This window comes from Rhineura floridana, chromosome 19 (assembly GCF_030035675.1).
Source record: "Rhineura floridana isolate rRhiFlo1 chromosome 19, rRhiFlo1.hap2, whole genome shotgun sequence".
NCBI classification, from domain to species: Eukaryota; Metazoa; Chordata; class Lepidosauria; order Squamata; family Rhineuridae; genus Rhineura; species Rhineura floridana.
In genome coordinates, this window is record NC_084498.1 from 12,226,440 (window position 1) to 12,243,894 (window position 17,455).

The 17,455-nt window shown below is 43.1% G+C and overlaps 1 protein-coding gene across 5 annotated transcripts in view; it reads left to right on the top strand.

Moving 5' to 3' along the window:
* Nucleotides 1–17,455, top strand: part of GLT1D1 (glycosyltransferase 1 domain containing 1) — a 147,047-nt gene that overhangs the window by 64,563 nt on the left and 65,029 nt on the right. For 4 of the 5 annotated variants that reach the window (XM_061603513.1, XM_061603512.1, XM_061603511.1 and 1 more), the window contains 3 exons: nt 566–609; nt 1,382–1,502; nt 13,633–13,731. In XM_061603513.1, the coding sequence (XP_061459497.1) occupies nt 566–609; nt 1,382–1,502; nt 13,633–13,731 (264 nt within the window). The remainder of the gene's footprint in view (nt 1–565; nt 610–1,381; nt 1,503–13,632; nt 13,732–17,455) is intronic. The other variant, XM_061603514.1, reaches the window with a different exon arrangement.

A 17,455-nucleotide genomic window follows, 5' to 3' on the forward strand; every position in this document is an offset into this window, starting at 1 on the left:
GGTGGGGACAGAGGCAAAAGCAGGTGGAGCAATGAATGTAAATGCTTTACCTTTCTACAGTAGACTAGCTTCTGTACACACTCGTCTCTGTATTCCATCCAGGCAAGCAAGAGGCATTATCATAGCTCAAGGGCACATTCAAGAAAGGTGAAAGCAGGGGCAGTGACAGGTTGTGACAGTGAAGACTGGCGGCTGTGATGTCCGTTGGACAGTGAATCTGGTCCAGGTTTTAGCTTGAACTTTAAAGGAGCTGAACCCTGGTGTTAAACCTTATTCCCAAAATTGCCACAGTACCTTGGACATCTCATTGAAAGTATGGACTAAAACCCCCCAGCAGATTCACTGCCCACCTGACATCAGAGCCACTGGTCTCCACTGGGTGTGGCCTGCAGATACTTCCAAAGGCCAAATCAAGAGGCCTGGAGGACTGCATTTGATTCCCAATCCTGAGGTTCCCCATATCTGATACACTGCAAGGAAGCACCAGATACGGAGGCCATAAGTATTTTCCCAATGCAGAAGGTGTTTTGCTTACACAAAGTACTGATTTTTTTTCCTGCTGTAGATTGATCCACTGTTTGCAGAGGAAGTCAAAGAGAAAGTTAAAAGGTAGGATTCTAATGTTATATGCAGATATTTATTTATTTATTCTTTAGCTAGCTCTATTATTTGCCCGAATTCCCTTTGCAAACAATTCTGTATTGGTGCATTGAAGGCTTTCAATCCCAAACTCCATGATGCTCTGATTTAGCTGGGTAGCTCTGTTCCATCAGAGGCTTCCTTTGTGTTCACTTCAGTTTGGGGTAGTGATCTTACTGGAAGATATATTTTCTGGCTCAGAATTATGAGCAACAGAGGCTTATAACGCTCACTGAAATATGAGACGAACATTATGACTCCATAATTCTTCTCTGTCTTGGATTTTCATCAGAAAAGGCAACCTTTTGCTTCAAGGAAATGTAGCCATTTCTTATTCAAAATTCAAATCCAAAATGTTCAAATTTAAGGGGGCTTTTGGGGGGTGGAACTGCGTGTGAGAAGAGGGAGGTTAGGAACATTTCTGGGGGGCAAACAAAATTCTGCCTTGCTAGTACATTGGAAGGCATTTCTGTTAATTTATTTTGATACAACACCATCAACTTTCGTGACACTTTCCAGAAGATGCTTTGGGATGGTATTCTTGAATCTCTGGGGAAAAGGCCACAGCTTCGTTGTAAAACATTTGCTTTGCATGCAGAAGGTCCCAGGTTCAATCCTTGGCATCTCCAGGTGAGTCTGGAGAAATACCTCTGCCTGAAATCCTGCTGCCATCCATTGTCTCATTCTGGATGACTCTGAAGTCCAGTGTCTGGAGGCCAGTCAAACCATGTTTGTTCAATAGGGCGGATGGAGTGCATTTGCTGCAGGAGATCCCCCAGGAAGATCTTCATGCTGTTATGCAAAAATGCTTTGCCGTTGTCAACAGTTCAATTTCAGAGGGAATGTCAGCTGCAATCTTGGAGGTAATTACATCTAATCATTGGGCTTCCCATTGAACACTCCCTTGCTCCTTTCAGGTTTGAAATCTCCATCAACCTTCCTGTTTCCCTTTCAAAGACTGCAAAAGTACAAAAGACAACCTCCAAAGTTGTCAAACAGGCCCCAACTGCACTATACATTTAAAGCAGTATTATACCACTTTAAACAGTCATGGTTTCCCTCAAAGTATCCTGGGAACTGTATTTTAAGGGTGCTGAGAGTTGTTAGGAGACCCCAATTCCCCTCACAGAGCTGCAGTTCTTAAGAGTTCCCTGGGAAGAGACATGGATTGTTAAACTACTCTGAGAATTGTAGCTCTACTTCCCCTCAGGCTATTCCAGTGGTTCCCAATCTTTTTTCCCCATGGACCACCTGAACATTGCTGAGAGTCTTGGCCAATGACTTAATGATTTTTTTCCTGCTGGTTGTAGCAATTGAAATGTGCTGTGCTAGATACTGTATGTTTTTTAATTGAATTATCACTTATTTTGTTTCCTATATACAGTATTTTATTATATTCCATAGAATTAAAATTGTAAAACAGGGGTTTTGCTATGGTCTGTGGACCACCAGTGAGCCATAAGCTTCATTCAGGTGGTCCATAATGTGTCTCTGAAGAATGGTAGTCAGCCCAGAAGGTGAGCAGGATTTAAAGAAAAGGAGGGGAGAAAGAGTTATTAGCTTTCATGATTATTATTCTTGACATATTATACTTAATATATAAAGATATGTTAAGAAAAAGTTGTTGAAATCAGGTGAAAAGGAAACAAAAAGAAGCACAAATGTCCATTTTCTTTCAACATGCTTTCTAATCAGCTCTCTAAAGGTCAAAGATTCTCCTGGGTTTCCTACCTGAGAGAGAAGCTTGGAAATCAAATTTGGAGCAGTGTAGACAGACCAGATACCCTCGCTCTAAACTACACTTCTCAGAAAACCAGAGTGAAATGTTACTGTGTGAGGTGAGAGAGGGATGAGGGGGGAGATCTGTACACAGATTCTGGAAATGACGCTACCACTCCATAAGGAAAATAATTAAGATCCTGTTGGAACACGTCATGGTATAATTTCTGGCCACACTCCTGATTTCAAGTCAATCCAAAAGAGATCCAGGTGCAAAAAATGTGTTTTCTTTTTAATTCTTGTTTATTAATTTTCCAAAACACCATGTACAACCAAGCATGTACAGGAAATTATTTATTTATTTATCATTTGATTTATATCCTGGCCTTCCAGCAGAAGCCCAGGGCGGTGGAAATTACTTGTATCAGATTATATCAAAAGAACCAAAAACAGAATATTGCTACCATAAACTGGTAAGATAAAATAAAAAAGGATAGTCAGGGAAATTTGGTACAGTTCAATAATATAATATTGGCTAATAACACGTGTAGAGATATTAAATATATAGTAATATACAATATACTAAATATACAGTAAATAATACAATTGTTTATCATAGGAATAGGAAGAAAGAATTACAGTTCTTAGAGTGGTTAGGGTTTCCCTAACAACTCTCAACACCCTTAACAAACTACAGCTCCCAGAATTCTTTGGGGGAAGCCATAACTGTTTAAAGTGGTGTAATTCTGCTGTAAATATATAGTGCAGATGGGGCCAGAAGTTTCATGAGCAATCCTAATTCCTTTCAGCATATGATATCAAGTGCTGGATTGCCTCTCTTAAAGCGACTATAGAGGATGTGATCTCTCTCGAGACCAGGGATGGGAGTTCGAGTCCTGCAACATCTGGAGGACTACAGGTTCCCTATCACTGCTGCTTACCACCGATTCCTTAATCTGCAACTGATTAAAACGACAACAGCGCAGGCTCTATTTTAAATGATAAAGCAAGAGCTGGAGAGCAAAATATTTGGCCTCTATCCAGGAACTGCTGCATGAATCAAAGCCGTAGGCAAAGGCCTCTTTAACCCCCTCCTGCTCAGTGTGGATGGTGGTGGAGGCTTTGACAGAATTCTTTGCCACTTGCTATCTACCTTGTCCCTTTTTCCTGTGTCTTGGAGCAGTTCAGATGCATTCAAGGGAGGGGTATCTGCCAAATCTATTTGCTTTGGAGAGGAAGGAGTTAAAGAGCCCTTTGTCTGTGCTGAGTCTTCCATGGCAGAAAATGGGAGATGTGTGTAATATGGGGGGAGGAGGTGCTATCAACTTGAGTTTGGAGGCTACTCTAGCAGGCTAGTTGGAATTTAATCCTAGAGATGGAAAGGGGGGTCTAGTAAAGTTGGAGGGAGTCGTTGCCAACCAGATAATTGGACTACTATAATGTGCTCTAAGTGGGGCTTCCCTTGGGATTGGTCTGGAAGCTGCAGGTGCTGCAGATTGCTGCAGCCCAGTTGTTGAGCTGAGATATTACACCTGTTCTGAGGGAACTGCAATGGCTGCCAATTGTCTCCCAGGCCATGCTCAAGGTCTTGTTGTTTACATAATGTTTTAATGTTTCTTGTAAACCTCTTAAGAGGTTTTTTTTACAATCAAGCAGTATATATATATTAATAAATAAACTAAATTGTATTTATATATATATAAAGCCCTAAGCAACTTGGGACCAGGTTACCTGGGGGAGGGCAATACGTCAGTGCTGGAACATCTGCTTTGCATGCAGAAGGTCCCAGATTCAATCCCCAGCATCTCCAGGTAGCGCTGGGAGAGATTCCTGGCTGAAACCCTGGAGTGCCACTGCCAGTCAGTGTAGACAGTACTGAGCTAGGTGGACCAATGGTCTGACACAGTACAAGGCAGCTTCCTGTGTTACTTGAAAGATTACCTGCCCCTGTATAGACGTGCATGATCACTTAGATCATCTGGGAAATTCTTCTCATGGCATCACACCCCACAGAATATCACAGGAAAGTGACTTGAAAACAAGTGTTTTGTAATGTGGGAATGCCCTTTCTTCTGCCATATGTGAAGTAGCAACCATCACCTGTCTTGGACATCTTGTAAAGAGTTACCTTTTTGCCCAGGCTTTCCTAGACCCATAAATCAACCCCCCTTTTTATGTGGTTGAATCCCCAAATCTCTGTTTTGTTTGATTTGTGTGCTTTTTACATACAGCTCTTTTTTTTTTGGATTTTAGGTTGCATTTTTGTTTTATCATTTGTTTTTATATTGCATAAGGTTTAGAGGGGTTTTTTTTACTAAAAAGGTTTAAGCAGTTTATAAATGCTTTTCAATAAAACGAATAAATAAGTGCCGTAGCTCAAGCATCTGCTTTGCCTGCAGAAGGTCCCAAGTTCAGTCCTTGGCCTCTCCAGGTAGGGCTTTGAAAGTATCCAGTCTGGAATCCTGGAGAGCTGCCGCCAGTCAGTGTAAACAGGGCTGGTTCTAAAGGGTGGCCAGGTGGGGCCCTGGCTGAGGGCCCCTGGGGCTACAGGGGCCCCTGAGGAGCCCCTCCGCTCCTCTTCCATGATCCGTGGCAGGAGCTTCCGCCTGCCCACCATTCCCTCGCCCCACCTACCTGTCTCCTGCCTTTTAGCATTACCCTTAATGAAGATGGCAGCTGAGGTTTCCCTAAGGTGCTGAAGCCCCTGCCATCATCTTGGTTGATGGCAGAGTTGCATGTGTGTACAGAGCTTGGAAAAGTTACTTTTTTAAACTACAAGTTCCATCAGCCCCAGCCACCATGTCCACTGGATTGGGCTGATGGGAGTTGTAGTTCAAAAAAGTAACTTTTCCAAGCTCTGTGTGTGTAGCACGCACGCATGCCATCAGCCAAGATGGCGGTGGAGGCTTCATCCTCTTAGGGAAACTGTGTCCGCCATCTGGGTTAATGGCAATGCTAGAAGACAGAAGACAGGTAGGTGAGGGCGCGTAGGGGGGCGTTGGCACGCAGGGGGGATGGAGGCGTGCGCACAATGCCCAAGGGCCCCGGCATGCCTGGGGCCGGCCCTGTAGACAGTACTGAACTGAACGGACCAGTGGGCTTTCTCAGTTTAATGCGGCTTTCTCAGTTTAATGCAGCTTTCTGTGTTTCTGAATAAATTTAGTCTGATCCCCTGCTTGATGCATGAAATCCAGAGCTAAAGCATCCCTAATAAATTGCTGCCCAACCACTGCTTGAAGACACCCCTCTCCAGAAGCCCACCACCCCTCTAGTGAATAAATCAAGCTGCTTTTACAATCAAGACGTTTTACCTAATATTAGACTGAAATCTACCCCTCCCATAACTCAAGCCGCAGGCCACAAATTTCCCTGCCTTTGTGTGTTTATTTAAAACAAGGGTAGGGAGCCCGTTGTTGCTGGACTACTCCAACTCCCATCATCCTTGACTATTGGCCATACTGGCTGGGGCTGATGGGAGCTGGAGCCCAGTGACGTCCAGAGCGCCATGTGTTCCCTGCCTCTGATTTAATAAAAGATGCATATCCCACCTTCCCAAGCATCAAACCAGTTCAGTAAAACATCCTCAGAAGAAATGAAATACCTCACTGTTAAGAACTAAGGCTGGGTCACATTTCTAAACTGGCAAAAATGTAGCCTGAACTGGGGGAGGAGCATGATACTCCTCCCAAAAAAATAAATTGGCCTGTTCCAACAAGCATTCTGATAGAGGAAAATAGCTGCCAGCCAATCAAAGCTGTGGCAGTGTTTGGTATGGCTCTGATTCTGCAAATCATGCATCCCCTCCACTTGAAACCAGCTGAAACGTCTACCACAATTTGGGGGTCTTTGAATAGTGGAGTATACAATTTCCTATTAAAAAATAGATAACACCAGCTTTACATTCACTGCTCTTAAAGACTCAGGAATACAGGAGATTCAGAGTATTAGGTCACATCCACACCAAACAACTTCATCAATTTTGTGGGGCAAATCCTACCACTGGCACATTTTGCAATTTATGCATAAGTAGACATACAGAGTAATCTTTCTAGGACAATGTCACAAATTGTCACCCATACATTGTCCCCAAATTTCAGCCTTCTGGGAACAAAAACACACCAGGGGCATAAAATGACCCAGAAATGCATTGGGGGGCATTTACTATCCCAGCCAGTGTTAGAAGATTGGGGTAGCAAAAACGCCCCACTGTTTTTTCATTGAAAGATGGTCAGCAACTAGTCAAAAAAGATCACTGCAGTTGAATGCACAGAAACGTTCTACCTCCTCTGAATAAGTGTTTTCTGGCTTGGGTGTTTGGGTATTGTCGAGCATGCTTTTTCCGAGACTACAATAGAGATGTATTAGAATTCCGCCCAATTCCGATCTGGTACCGAATTTTCCATTAATTTGCTTATTCTCAGTCTCTGAGGATCGTATTTTAATGAACGAATTTCAACTGCTATTTTTGAAAATGAATTTTTAAAAATAAAATCTGCCTCTAAAACATTGATTGTTAGAATAATTTATCAATATTTCCTTTTAAAATATCAATATATTAAAAGGAAATATCACTATTTTGAAGGAGATATCAATATTTTTTCCTAGTGGAAAAAAAAGGGATCTGCAAAAGCAGCGGCCAGGGATACAGAATGAATTTGAATCGATCCCAGCCTGTTAGGTTGACAGAATGCTTTCAAACCAGCACCAGCCAATGGATCCCATCCCTACACTAAAGACACAAATGTTATCAGGTGAAGATAGCATCCCACCATACATTCTAAATCTCATTGGGGTAGAAAATACACTCCCAAAGTCATTGGTATGATTTTTTTTCCCTCGTAGATGGCTTTCCCACAAAGAATCCTGGGGAGTGTAGTTTGTTAAGGATCCTGGGAACTGTAGCTCTGTGAGGGGTAAACTACCATTCTTTAGGGGGAGCTATGCCTGTTAAAGTGCTACTATAAATGTTCTTTAAATATATGATCTGGATGTGACCTCACTATCACACATTTCAAAACTTATTGTGTCTAAAATACATTTTACTAATGTCCTTTGGCTAGGTGAGAAAGATTCTTTATTCATTTCACAAAGCTAAGATATGGGGCAATCCAGATCTGTTCCACATCCTGTCCTCTAGGGATCTCCCCACTCAAACCTGCCCAGAGTTAGGACGTTCATAATATGTGAAGCAAGCCCATTTCTCTGTGCTTCCATTTACTTTTGTGCATGTCTTCTTTTAAGACTTATTTTGTCCATCTTTCCCATGGATAATAATTTTGACCCTGAAAGTAAAGTGGGACCATCTGCCTGGAAAGAAAAGAGAAGACAGCTCTTGAAATATAGTGCCATTTTAATTGCATGGGAAAAAACCTTACCTGAGATGGTCAACAGGAGGAAACACCATCTGTCAAAATCTTGTTTTCATTAACTAGGGCAGAAATGAATCTAGAAAGCCATAATGAAACCACAGCCTGCTGTGGGTAAGAGACAGTGCTTGAACCCCACTGATTTTTTTTTTAAAAAAAGATAAAATAAATTCAGAGCCATCTTGTCCAGCCAGCACTTCCACGGGTAAATTATTCTGTGGTGGATCTGAGCTATGAGCACATCTGGTCTTCTGTCAGTGGGGTTTTATAGGCTCATAAGAAGAGCTCTGCTATCAGATCAAAGACTCATCTAGGCTGGCATCCTGCTCTCACAGTGGCCAACTCTTTTTTTTAATTGGTAAGTCTAGTGCATCAGAAAAGCATATTCATGGAAACAGATGCCAGCCCTCTGACTGCACTGGAATGGAGCAAATATATAAACATTCTGATCAGCACAAACACTGAGTGGTATTCAGTCCTAGTCCTGCTCATAGTAGACCCACTGATGTTAATCGATATGGCTATGGGTTTACTCTGAGTAGAACTTAGTTGAATACAACCCACTGCACTCAAGGATAGAGCCAGCCTTCTTAAACTCAAAACCATTGAGTTGGGCAGTAATAATTTACAGCACAATCCATTTGGGTAAGGCTGTTTTTCCTCCAAAGCCAACCATTTTAGTCTTCTGCCATCTGTTAATGGCTTACAAGAACTGCAGTTTATCTTCTGGATGCTTTGAGGTTCGGCTGTTTTGTAGATAGAGCCCTCCTTGTCTATAGGTCCTCAGTGCGGTGGGTCATCAAAGAGGTTTTGGAGAAAAATACAAGGGAGACTTCCATTTGAAGGCCTTGATGGAAGCTAGTAAGGGAGTAGATCTGAGTAGAACAGCCTTCCCCAACTTGGCTGTAGTCTGCCTCCAATGTCCTCCACAATGGATACATTCTACCTCCACTATCAGCAGCAGTATGCCCCTGAATACCAGTTGCTGAGAACTGCAGGTGGGCAGAGTACTACTGCACTCAGGTTCTGCTTGTCAGCTTTCCCAGAGACATCTAGTTGGCCACTGTGAGAAGAGGGTGCTGGAAAAATGGGCCTTTGGCCTGATCCAGCAGGACTTTTTGTATGTTCTTATGGTGCCTTACAGATTTTTTGGACTACAAGTGTGCTGGCTGGGGCTGAGGGAAGCCATAGTCTCAAACATCTGGAGGGTATCAGGTTGCAGAAGACTGCAGTAGAAGTTAAATGGAAGCTGCTGGGCCTGGTTGCAGAATCTCCATGTGATGAGCCACTAAACTGGAAGTGGCAGCTTCTTGGTGAAGAACCTTCTGGACTGATTCTACCCACCCATACTGGGTCCTATTGAATCCTCCTGGGCAGGAAGGAAGTATTAACAGGCTTCTCGTTCTCCTGAACCTTACTTCAGTAACATGGGCTTCTTGAGCTGTGATATGACAGTTGTTCTACATCCTTGTTGAGTCTTGAACATCTGGCTTGCTCTGGCCCTTAGAAGGTTGCCTACAAGGGAATATGGCCCTGGGCTGAAAAAGGTTTCCCCACCCCTGCCTTAACCTCTCTCTTCCACCCCCAACTCCTCAAAATCAGGATGACCTGATGGCAGATGGAATCATAGCAGGAGCGGACTTGATAGAATCAGCCTTTTCTCTTGCCAATATCGGGGACAGTTCTGGCTGTCTTAGCCCAGGCAGTGAAAAGAGGCTTAAGCTAAAGCCCTATGCTTAGGTGCAGGCAAGTTCCATTGAACTCAGTGGGACTCACTTCTGAGGACTGCACTGCTAACCAATTAATCAATGAAACACAGCAGTCCTCCCCACTAATGTGCATCTGTGCAGGCAAGCTCAGAGATTCTACCTTTCTGATTCTCATCCACCTCCCCACTCCCAGAAAAAAAAGCCCAGAACTTTTTGTGCTTTGCTTCCATGCCGATTACACCAGAGGGGAATCACGTTCCCTGACATTGGAAACTATAATGACAATAATTAAAAGTGCATTTGCTCCTAAGTACCAGTGAATCGGTATGGATTGAACAACCTGGAGAGTGGATTTCTTTCTGCTGTCTGACGCTGCGATAATTGAACAAGATGAGCCATTGAGCGCTCAAAGGCTGCCTGTCTTTTTCATGATTTCTGAAACCAGAGATGGTAATTAAAATTTCAGGTCGGGGGAGGGTGGCAAGTGCTCAAGCAGACTTTATGGGCTTCCCTGGGGGTGACGGGGATTTACCTCTTACCATTTTGTGCATCAGTGGTTATTGAAAATGTCTATCCCTGATGGTGATTGATGATTAACTGCTTGCAGAACTGCCTGTGCTCCCAAGCCCAAATGAACCAAGATGATGTATTCATAAGACCTTAAGGAGAGCCTGGCTGCTGACCCATCCAGGCCAGCATCCTGCTGTCACAGTGAACAACCAGATACCCAGGGGAAGCCCACAAGCAGAACCTGAGTGCAGCAGCACTCTCCCCAGCAGCTAGTATTCAGAAGCATACTGCCTCCCAACAGTGGAGGTAGAACATAGCCATCGTAGTGAGTAATCATAATCTTATCCTCCCGGAATTTGTCTAATCTTTTAAAACCATCCAAGTTGATAACCATCACTGCCTGTTATGGGAGTGAATTCTTAACAGTATAAATCATAGAATTGTAGAGTTGGAAGGGGTCTACAAGGCCATTGAGTCCAACCCCCTGGCTCAGTGCAGGAATCCAACTTAAAGCATCCCCAACAGGTGGCTGTCCAGTTGCCTCCTGAAGGCCTCCAGTGTTGGAGAGCCCACCACCTCCCTAGGTCGTTGGTCCCATTGTCGTACCGCTCTAACAGTAAGGAGGTTTTTCCTGATGTTCAGTCGAAATCCGGCTTCCTGCAACTTGAGCCCATTATTTATTTATTTATTACATTTATATACCACCCCATAGCCGAAGCTCTCTGGGCGGTTTACAGCAATTAAAAACATTAAAAACAAATATACAAATTTTAAAACACAAAAAACAATTTAAAAACACAATTTAAAAAAATTAAAAACAATTTAAAAACACCCCTTTTAACACTTAGGGAAAGCTCTACGTATCTATATGAAGTGTTATTCTACTTGAGGGAGATTTGTTTGTTGCATTTCTATATATTGTTTTTCTGCAAAGGCACCCAAGGCGGCTTACCATTTTAAAATACTCAGACAAACAAATGGTCCAAGATATAGAATGATATAGTTCTCTCAGGATGACTGATGGCCTCTTCAGGGGCTGATGGTTATGTGCTCTTTCGCCTGCTGGGCTTCCTGCCTTCTGTCTTCCCTCAGGGCACACAGATCTTTCTTTAGTAGCCCTTAGGAAAGTGGGGCTGGGGTTGCCACATCCGGTCTCTCTGTCTGTTGATGATTGCGCCAGAAGCTGATGGTTATGTGTTCCCTGCCCTGGGCTTCTTTGCTTCATCCTTCTCTACAGTAACACAGGTTCAAACTGAAGATCTCAAAGCCACCATTTCCTGACGTTGCAATTAAGTCTAGGCACTGCCCTAGACTTGAGAAGAGATCCTGGCCCTCCTCTGTATGACAACTTTTTAAGTACTTGAAGAGTGCTATCATATCTCCCCTCAGTCTCCTCTTCTCAAGGCTAAACATGCTCAGTTCTTTCAGTCTCTCCTCATAGGACTTTGCTTCTAGTCCCCTAAATAATCCTTGTTGCTCACCTCTGAACCGGTTCCAGTTTGTCTACATCCTTCTTAAAGTGTGGTATCCAGAACTGGATGCAGTACTCAAGATGAGGCCTAACTAATGCTGAATAGAGGGGAACCAATACTTCATGCGATTTGGAAACTATACTTCTGTCAATGCAGCCTAAAATAGCATTTGCCTTTTTTGCAGCCACATTGCACTGTTGGCTCATATTCAGCTTGTAATCAACAATCCAAGATCCTTCTTGCATGTAGTATTGCTGAGCAAAGTATCCCCCATCTTATAATTGTGCATTTGGTTTCTTTTTCCTAGGTGCAGAACTTTGCACTTATCCCTGTTAAAGTCCATTCTGTGATTTTCAACCCATACTTCAACCCATCAAGATCCCCTTGACTTTGTTTCTGTTTTCCAGGGTATTAGCTATCCCTCTCAATTTTGTATCATCTGCAAATTTGATAAACACCTCCTCATCCAAGTCATTAATGAAAATGTTGAAGAGCACTGGGCCCAGGAACAAGTCCTGTGGTACCCCACTCATTACCTCCCCCCAGTTTGAGAAGGAACCATTGATAAGCACTCTTTGAGTATGATTCTGTAGCCAAGTGTGGATTCACCTGATAGCTGTTTCATCCAGCCCACATTTAGCTAGCTTGCTAATCAGAATATCATGGGGCACTTTGTCAAAAGCTTTGCTGAAGTCAAGATATATTATGTCCACAGCATTCCCACTGTCTTATCATGGAGGTTACCCAATCAAAAAATGAGATAAGATTAGTCTGGCAGGATTGAGGCTTTGGCGAGTCTCTTCCCCTCTGTGTAAGAATTAGAATGAGGAGCCTTCTGGTCTGTTAGACTAGCTTGCATATCTGCTTGAATGTTTGGTGGCTGGGTCTGGTTGTCTCTGCTGTATTTCTGTATTTTGGGTTGATAGTAATTATTATGTTCCCCAGAAGCTGGTTGTTTTAGCTTATGTTGATGATTAAGGAGATTTTATCCAGTCTATCTGCACTGCTTTAAAATGTGCTTTTTAATTTTTTTAATTTCTTTGTATTTATTTCTGATATTTTTATAATGTTGTAAACTGCTTAGAAAAGCAGGAACATAGGAAGTTGCCTTATACTGAATCAAGCCATTGGTCCATCTGACTCAGTATTGTCTACACTGACTGGCAGCAGCTCTCCAGGATTTCAGGCAGGGGTCTCTCTCAGCCCTACCTGGAGATGCCATGGATTGAACATGGGACCTTCTGCATGCAAGGCAGTTGCACTACCACTGATATATGGCCTTTCCCCTAGAAACTTATTTGAAGTATGAAACAGTATATAAATTACCTAAGTAATAATAATAAACATTTTTAAAAGGGGGGGGTAAAAAAAGAAAGCCAAGATTCTCTGTCTACACACACAGAGAGAGACCTTTCTACATGCAGCCTTTATAAAGAATCATAGAGTTGGAAGGGGTGTCAAAGATCATCTACTCCAACCTCCTGCAAATGAAAGAAAAATCTATACGCTAAAGCATCACTGGCAGGTGGCTGTGCTCAGAAACCTCTAACAAAGCAGAGTCAATCACCGTTTCAAGGCACGCTGTTCCTCTGTCAAACAGCTTATGCTATCAGGAAGCTCTTCCTAATATTTGGTCTGAATCCTTTCCCATGGAAATAGAACCTGTTGATTTGAATCCTGTACTCTGGAGCAACAGAAAACAAATTTGCTCCATCATCTATGTGACGACCCTTCAAATATTTGAAGATGGCCAGGGCAATGTTTTGCATTTTGAATGAGATTTTTGGGAGCCGCATTCCCTCATAGGTAACCTTCTGGGGGCCACATGCCAGTGGTGGGCTGGGCCAGAGCCAAAAGTGGGCCAAGCAACAGATGCGATCCTTCCTAACCTTTGTATAGTAGGTTACATTCAGCTAGAGGTTTCTATACATGCAGACATGCACAGACATCTCTCCATCTAGGCAAGCAAGAGGCATCATCACAGTTCCAGGTTACATCCCAGCCAAAAAGGGCTTTGAGCAGGGCCAACGAGGGGTGTGGTTCGGAAGTAGATTCCCAAGGGCCAGACAGAAAGGCCTGGAGGGCTGCATTTGGCTTTCCCAGGCCTGAGGCTTCTCACTCCTATTCTAGCTGGTAACCCCCAGCTGCTCCACAATCCTTTGTAAAGTCCCAACTCTACCTAACCCCAAGTCTTCTCTCCTCTATATGACTCATCAGGCGATGGACTTAAATGTCCCAGTGCTGGCAAGGAATATTCCAGGGAATGCTGCAGTCATCACACACAAGACGACTGGACTATTGTACTCAGACCCCCAGGTAAAATAATAATAATGAAAATGCATGTGGCATGATCCAATGGGCATCTGCATGGGAGTAGACCTTCATGAGCGTAGGAACATAGGAAACTGTCTTATACTGCATCAGACCAGCGGGTCATCTAGCTCAGTGCTGTCTGCACTGATGGGCAGCGGCTCTCCAGGGTTTCAGACAGGAAATCTTTCCCACCACTACTTGGAGATACCAGGATTTGCATGCAAAGCAGATGTTCCGCCACTGAGCTATGGCCCTTCAAAGTACATTGGGGATATTTTTCTCCCTACATATAGGGTGAGGTGTAGATTCTGCTCAAGCTGTTTGTCAAAATGAAAAATATCAAAAACTGAAATTGTCAAAAATATATGAGCTGGGAATGTTACCTGTCTGAAACCCTGGAGGGCCCCACCAGTCAGTGTAGACCAGCAGTTTCCAAACCTTTTTCCCCATGGACCACTTGAAAATTGCTGATGGTCTTGGTGGACCAATTAATGATTTTTCTGACTGTGTAGTAATTGTAATGTTCTGTTCTTGGTGCAGTATGATATTTAATTGTATTTGTACTGCTTCTTTTCTTATATTGTAATTCCATAGCATTTAAATGTAAATGTACTGCCTTCAAGTCGATTCCAACTTATGGCGACCCTATGAATAGGGTTTTCATGAAGCTGAGAGGCAGTGACTGGCCCAAGGTCACCCAGTGAGCTTCATGACTGTGTGGGGATTCGAACCCTGGTCTCCTAGGTTGTAGTCCAGCACCTTAGCCACTAAATACAGTTAAATATTCACATCAGTATTTAATGTGGATATGCTGCGGACCACCTGGATGAAGCTTGCGGAGCACTGGTGGTCCATGAACCACACTTTGGGAACCTCTGGTGTAGACAACACCGAGCCAGATGGACTAATGGGCCCAAATTGGGATACAGCACTTCTTAGTATTTAGTAGTTAGCATTCTAAAGGCTTGTGGCACCCAAGAAGTGACAGCAGCAGCAGCAGCAAACCCCAAATATTGCTTTGATTTTGAGCCTCTGCACGCATGCCATTTTCTTGAGGTTTCACCCTCTATTCTAATTAGCCAGTGGTCTTAGTTAGGCTTGGAAAGGAGGAGGCATGGGAGAATTAATCCTGTTGATTCCATAAATTAGACTTTGGTTTGCCACCAAAAATCAGCTAAGTGCAGTAATACCATCCTTTTAAAAAAGGCTAAATAAAACTACGACGTGGAAAATGCATTTTCTTCTCAAGATGTTTTTTAAGTGTTCCTGTGATTAATATATGCTGTTCAGTAGAGTCTGAGGAAGGTAGATTCCCTATTTTCATTTAGACTTTGGCAGTCTTTCTCTCCCCTACCTCCGACCCAATTGCCCCCCTTTTTCTGATACAATGATTATGCCTAACGTTTGCCTCCCCCGTGGTCGTCACAAATGAATCTCTTTGCTAACAAATGCAGTTGGTTTTTCTGGAAAAAAAGAAATTGTGTCTATGTATAACTGCCCACCATGTGGGTTGGAGAGAGAAAATGATGTTTGTTCTCAGGCAGAGGTTGTTAATCCACATAGATCTTGAGTTTGCAACTTTGGCTAGTTCTTCATGACCTTCGTGCAGTCACTTCATTTATATATTTATTAAATTTATATCCCATTCTTCTTCTCAGAAGGAACCCAGGACAGCTAACAAGTGGTAAAGCAATAAAAACATTGTAAAAATAAAACATCTTGGTTGGTATTCAGTGCTAGTCGTACCGAGAGTAGATCCATTGAAGTTAATAGGTTGTGACTAATTTAGGTTGATTAATTTCAATGGGTCTACTTTAAGACAATATTTTAAAAATAATCCCAATACCAGATGCAGACTGGGATAACGGGTTCTAATTAAAAGGCTTATTGGAAGAGGAAGCATCTGTTCTTTGCATCTGTCTTCACAGTGGAAGATATAGGGCAGATCCCTGAACCTGAACTAACATTTGCAGGAAGGGATTCTGAGGAACTGAGACAAATAGTGGTAATGAGAGAGGAGGTTCTAGGCTTAATGGACAATATAAAAACTGACAAATCACCAGGCCCGGATGGCATCCACCCGAGAGTTCTCAAAGAACTCAAATGTGAAATTGCTGATCTGCTAACTAAAATATGTAACTTGTCCCTCAGGTCCTCCTCCGTGCCTGAGGACTGGAAAGTGGCAAATGTAACGCCAATCTTCAAAAAGGGATCCAGAGGGGATCCCGGAAATTACAGGCCAGTTAGCTTAACTTCTGTCCCTGGAAAACTGGTAGAAAGTATTGTTAAATCTAGATTAACTAAGCACATAGAAGAACAGGCCTTGCTGAAGCAGCCAGCATGGCTTCTGCAAGGGAAAGTCCTGTCTCAGTAACCTATTAGAATTCTTTGAGAGTGTCAACAAGCATATAGATAGAGGTGATCCAGTGGACATAGTGTACTTAGACTTTCAAAAAGCGTTTGACAAGGTACCTCACCAAAGACTTCTGAGGAAGCTTAGCAGTCATGGAATAAGAGGAGAGGTCCTCTTGTGGATAAGGAATTGGTTAAGAAGCAGAAAGCAGAGAGTAGGAATAAATGGGCAGTTCTCCCAATGGAGGGCTGTAGAAAGTGGAGTCCCTCAAGGATCGGTATTGGGACCTGTACTTTTCAACTTGTTCGTTAATGACCTAGAATTAGGAGTGAGCAGTGAAGTGGCCAAGTTTGCTGACGACACTAAATTGTTCAGGGTTATTAAAACAAAAAGGGATTGTGAAGAGCTCCAAAAAGACCTCTCCAAACTGAGGGAATGGGCGGAAAAATGGCAAATGCAATTCAATATAAACAAGTGTAAAATTATGCATATTGGAGCAAAAAATCTGAATTTCACATATACGCTCATGGGGTCTGAACTGGCGGTGACCGACCAGGAGAGAGACCTCGGGGTTGTAGTGGACAGCACGATGAAAATGTCGACCCAGTGTGCGGCAGCTGTGAAAAAGGCAAATTCCATGCTAGCGATAATTAGGAAAGGTATTGAAAATAAAATAGCCGATATCATAATGCCATTGTATAAATCTATGGTGCGGCCGCATTTGGAATACTGTGTACAGTTCTGGTCGCCTCATCTCAAAAAGGATATTATAGAGTTGGAAAAGGTTCAGAGGAGGGCAACCAGAATGATCAAGGGGACGGAGCGACTCCCTTACGAGGAAAGGTTGCAGCATTTGGGGCTTTTTAGTTTAGAGAAAAGGCGGGTCAGAGGAGACATGATAGAAGTGTATAAAATTATGCATGGCATTGAGAAAGTGGATAGAGAAAAGTTCTTCTCCCTCTCTCATAATACTAGAACTCGTGGACATTCAAAGAAGCTGAATGTTGGAAGATTCAGGACAGACAAAAGGAAGTACTTCTTTACTCAGCGCATAGTTAAACTATGGAATTTGCTCCCACAAGATGCAGTAATGGCCACCAGCTTGGATGGCTTTAAAAGAAGATTAGACAAATTCATGGAGGACAGGGCTATCAATGGCTACTAGCCATGATGGCTGTGCTGTGCCACCCTAGTCAGAGGCAGCATGCTTCTGAAAACCAGTTGCCAGAAGCCTCAGGAGGGGAGAGTGTTCTTGCACTCGGGTCCTGCTTGCGGGCTTCCCCCAGGCACCTGGTTGGCCACTGTGAGAACAGGATGCTGGACTAGATGGGCCACTGGCCTGATCCAGCAGGCTCTTCTTATGTTCTTATGTTC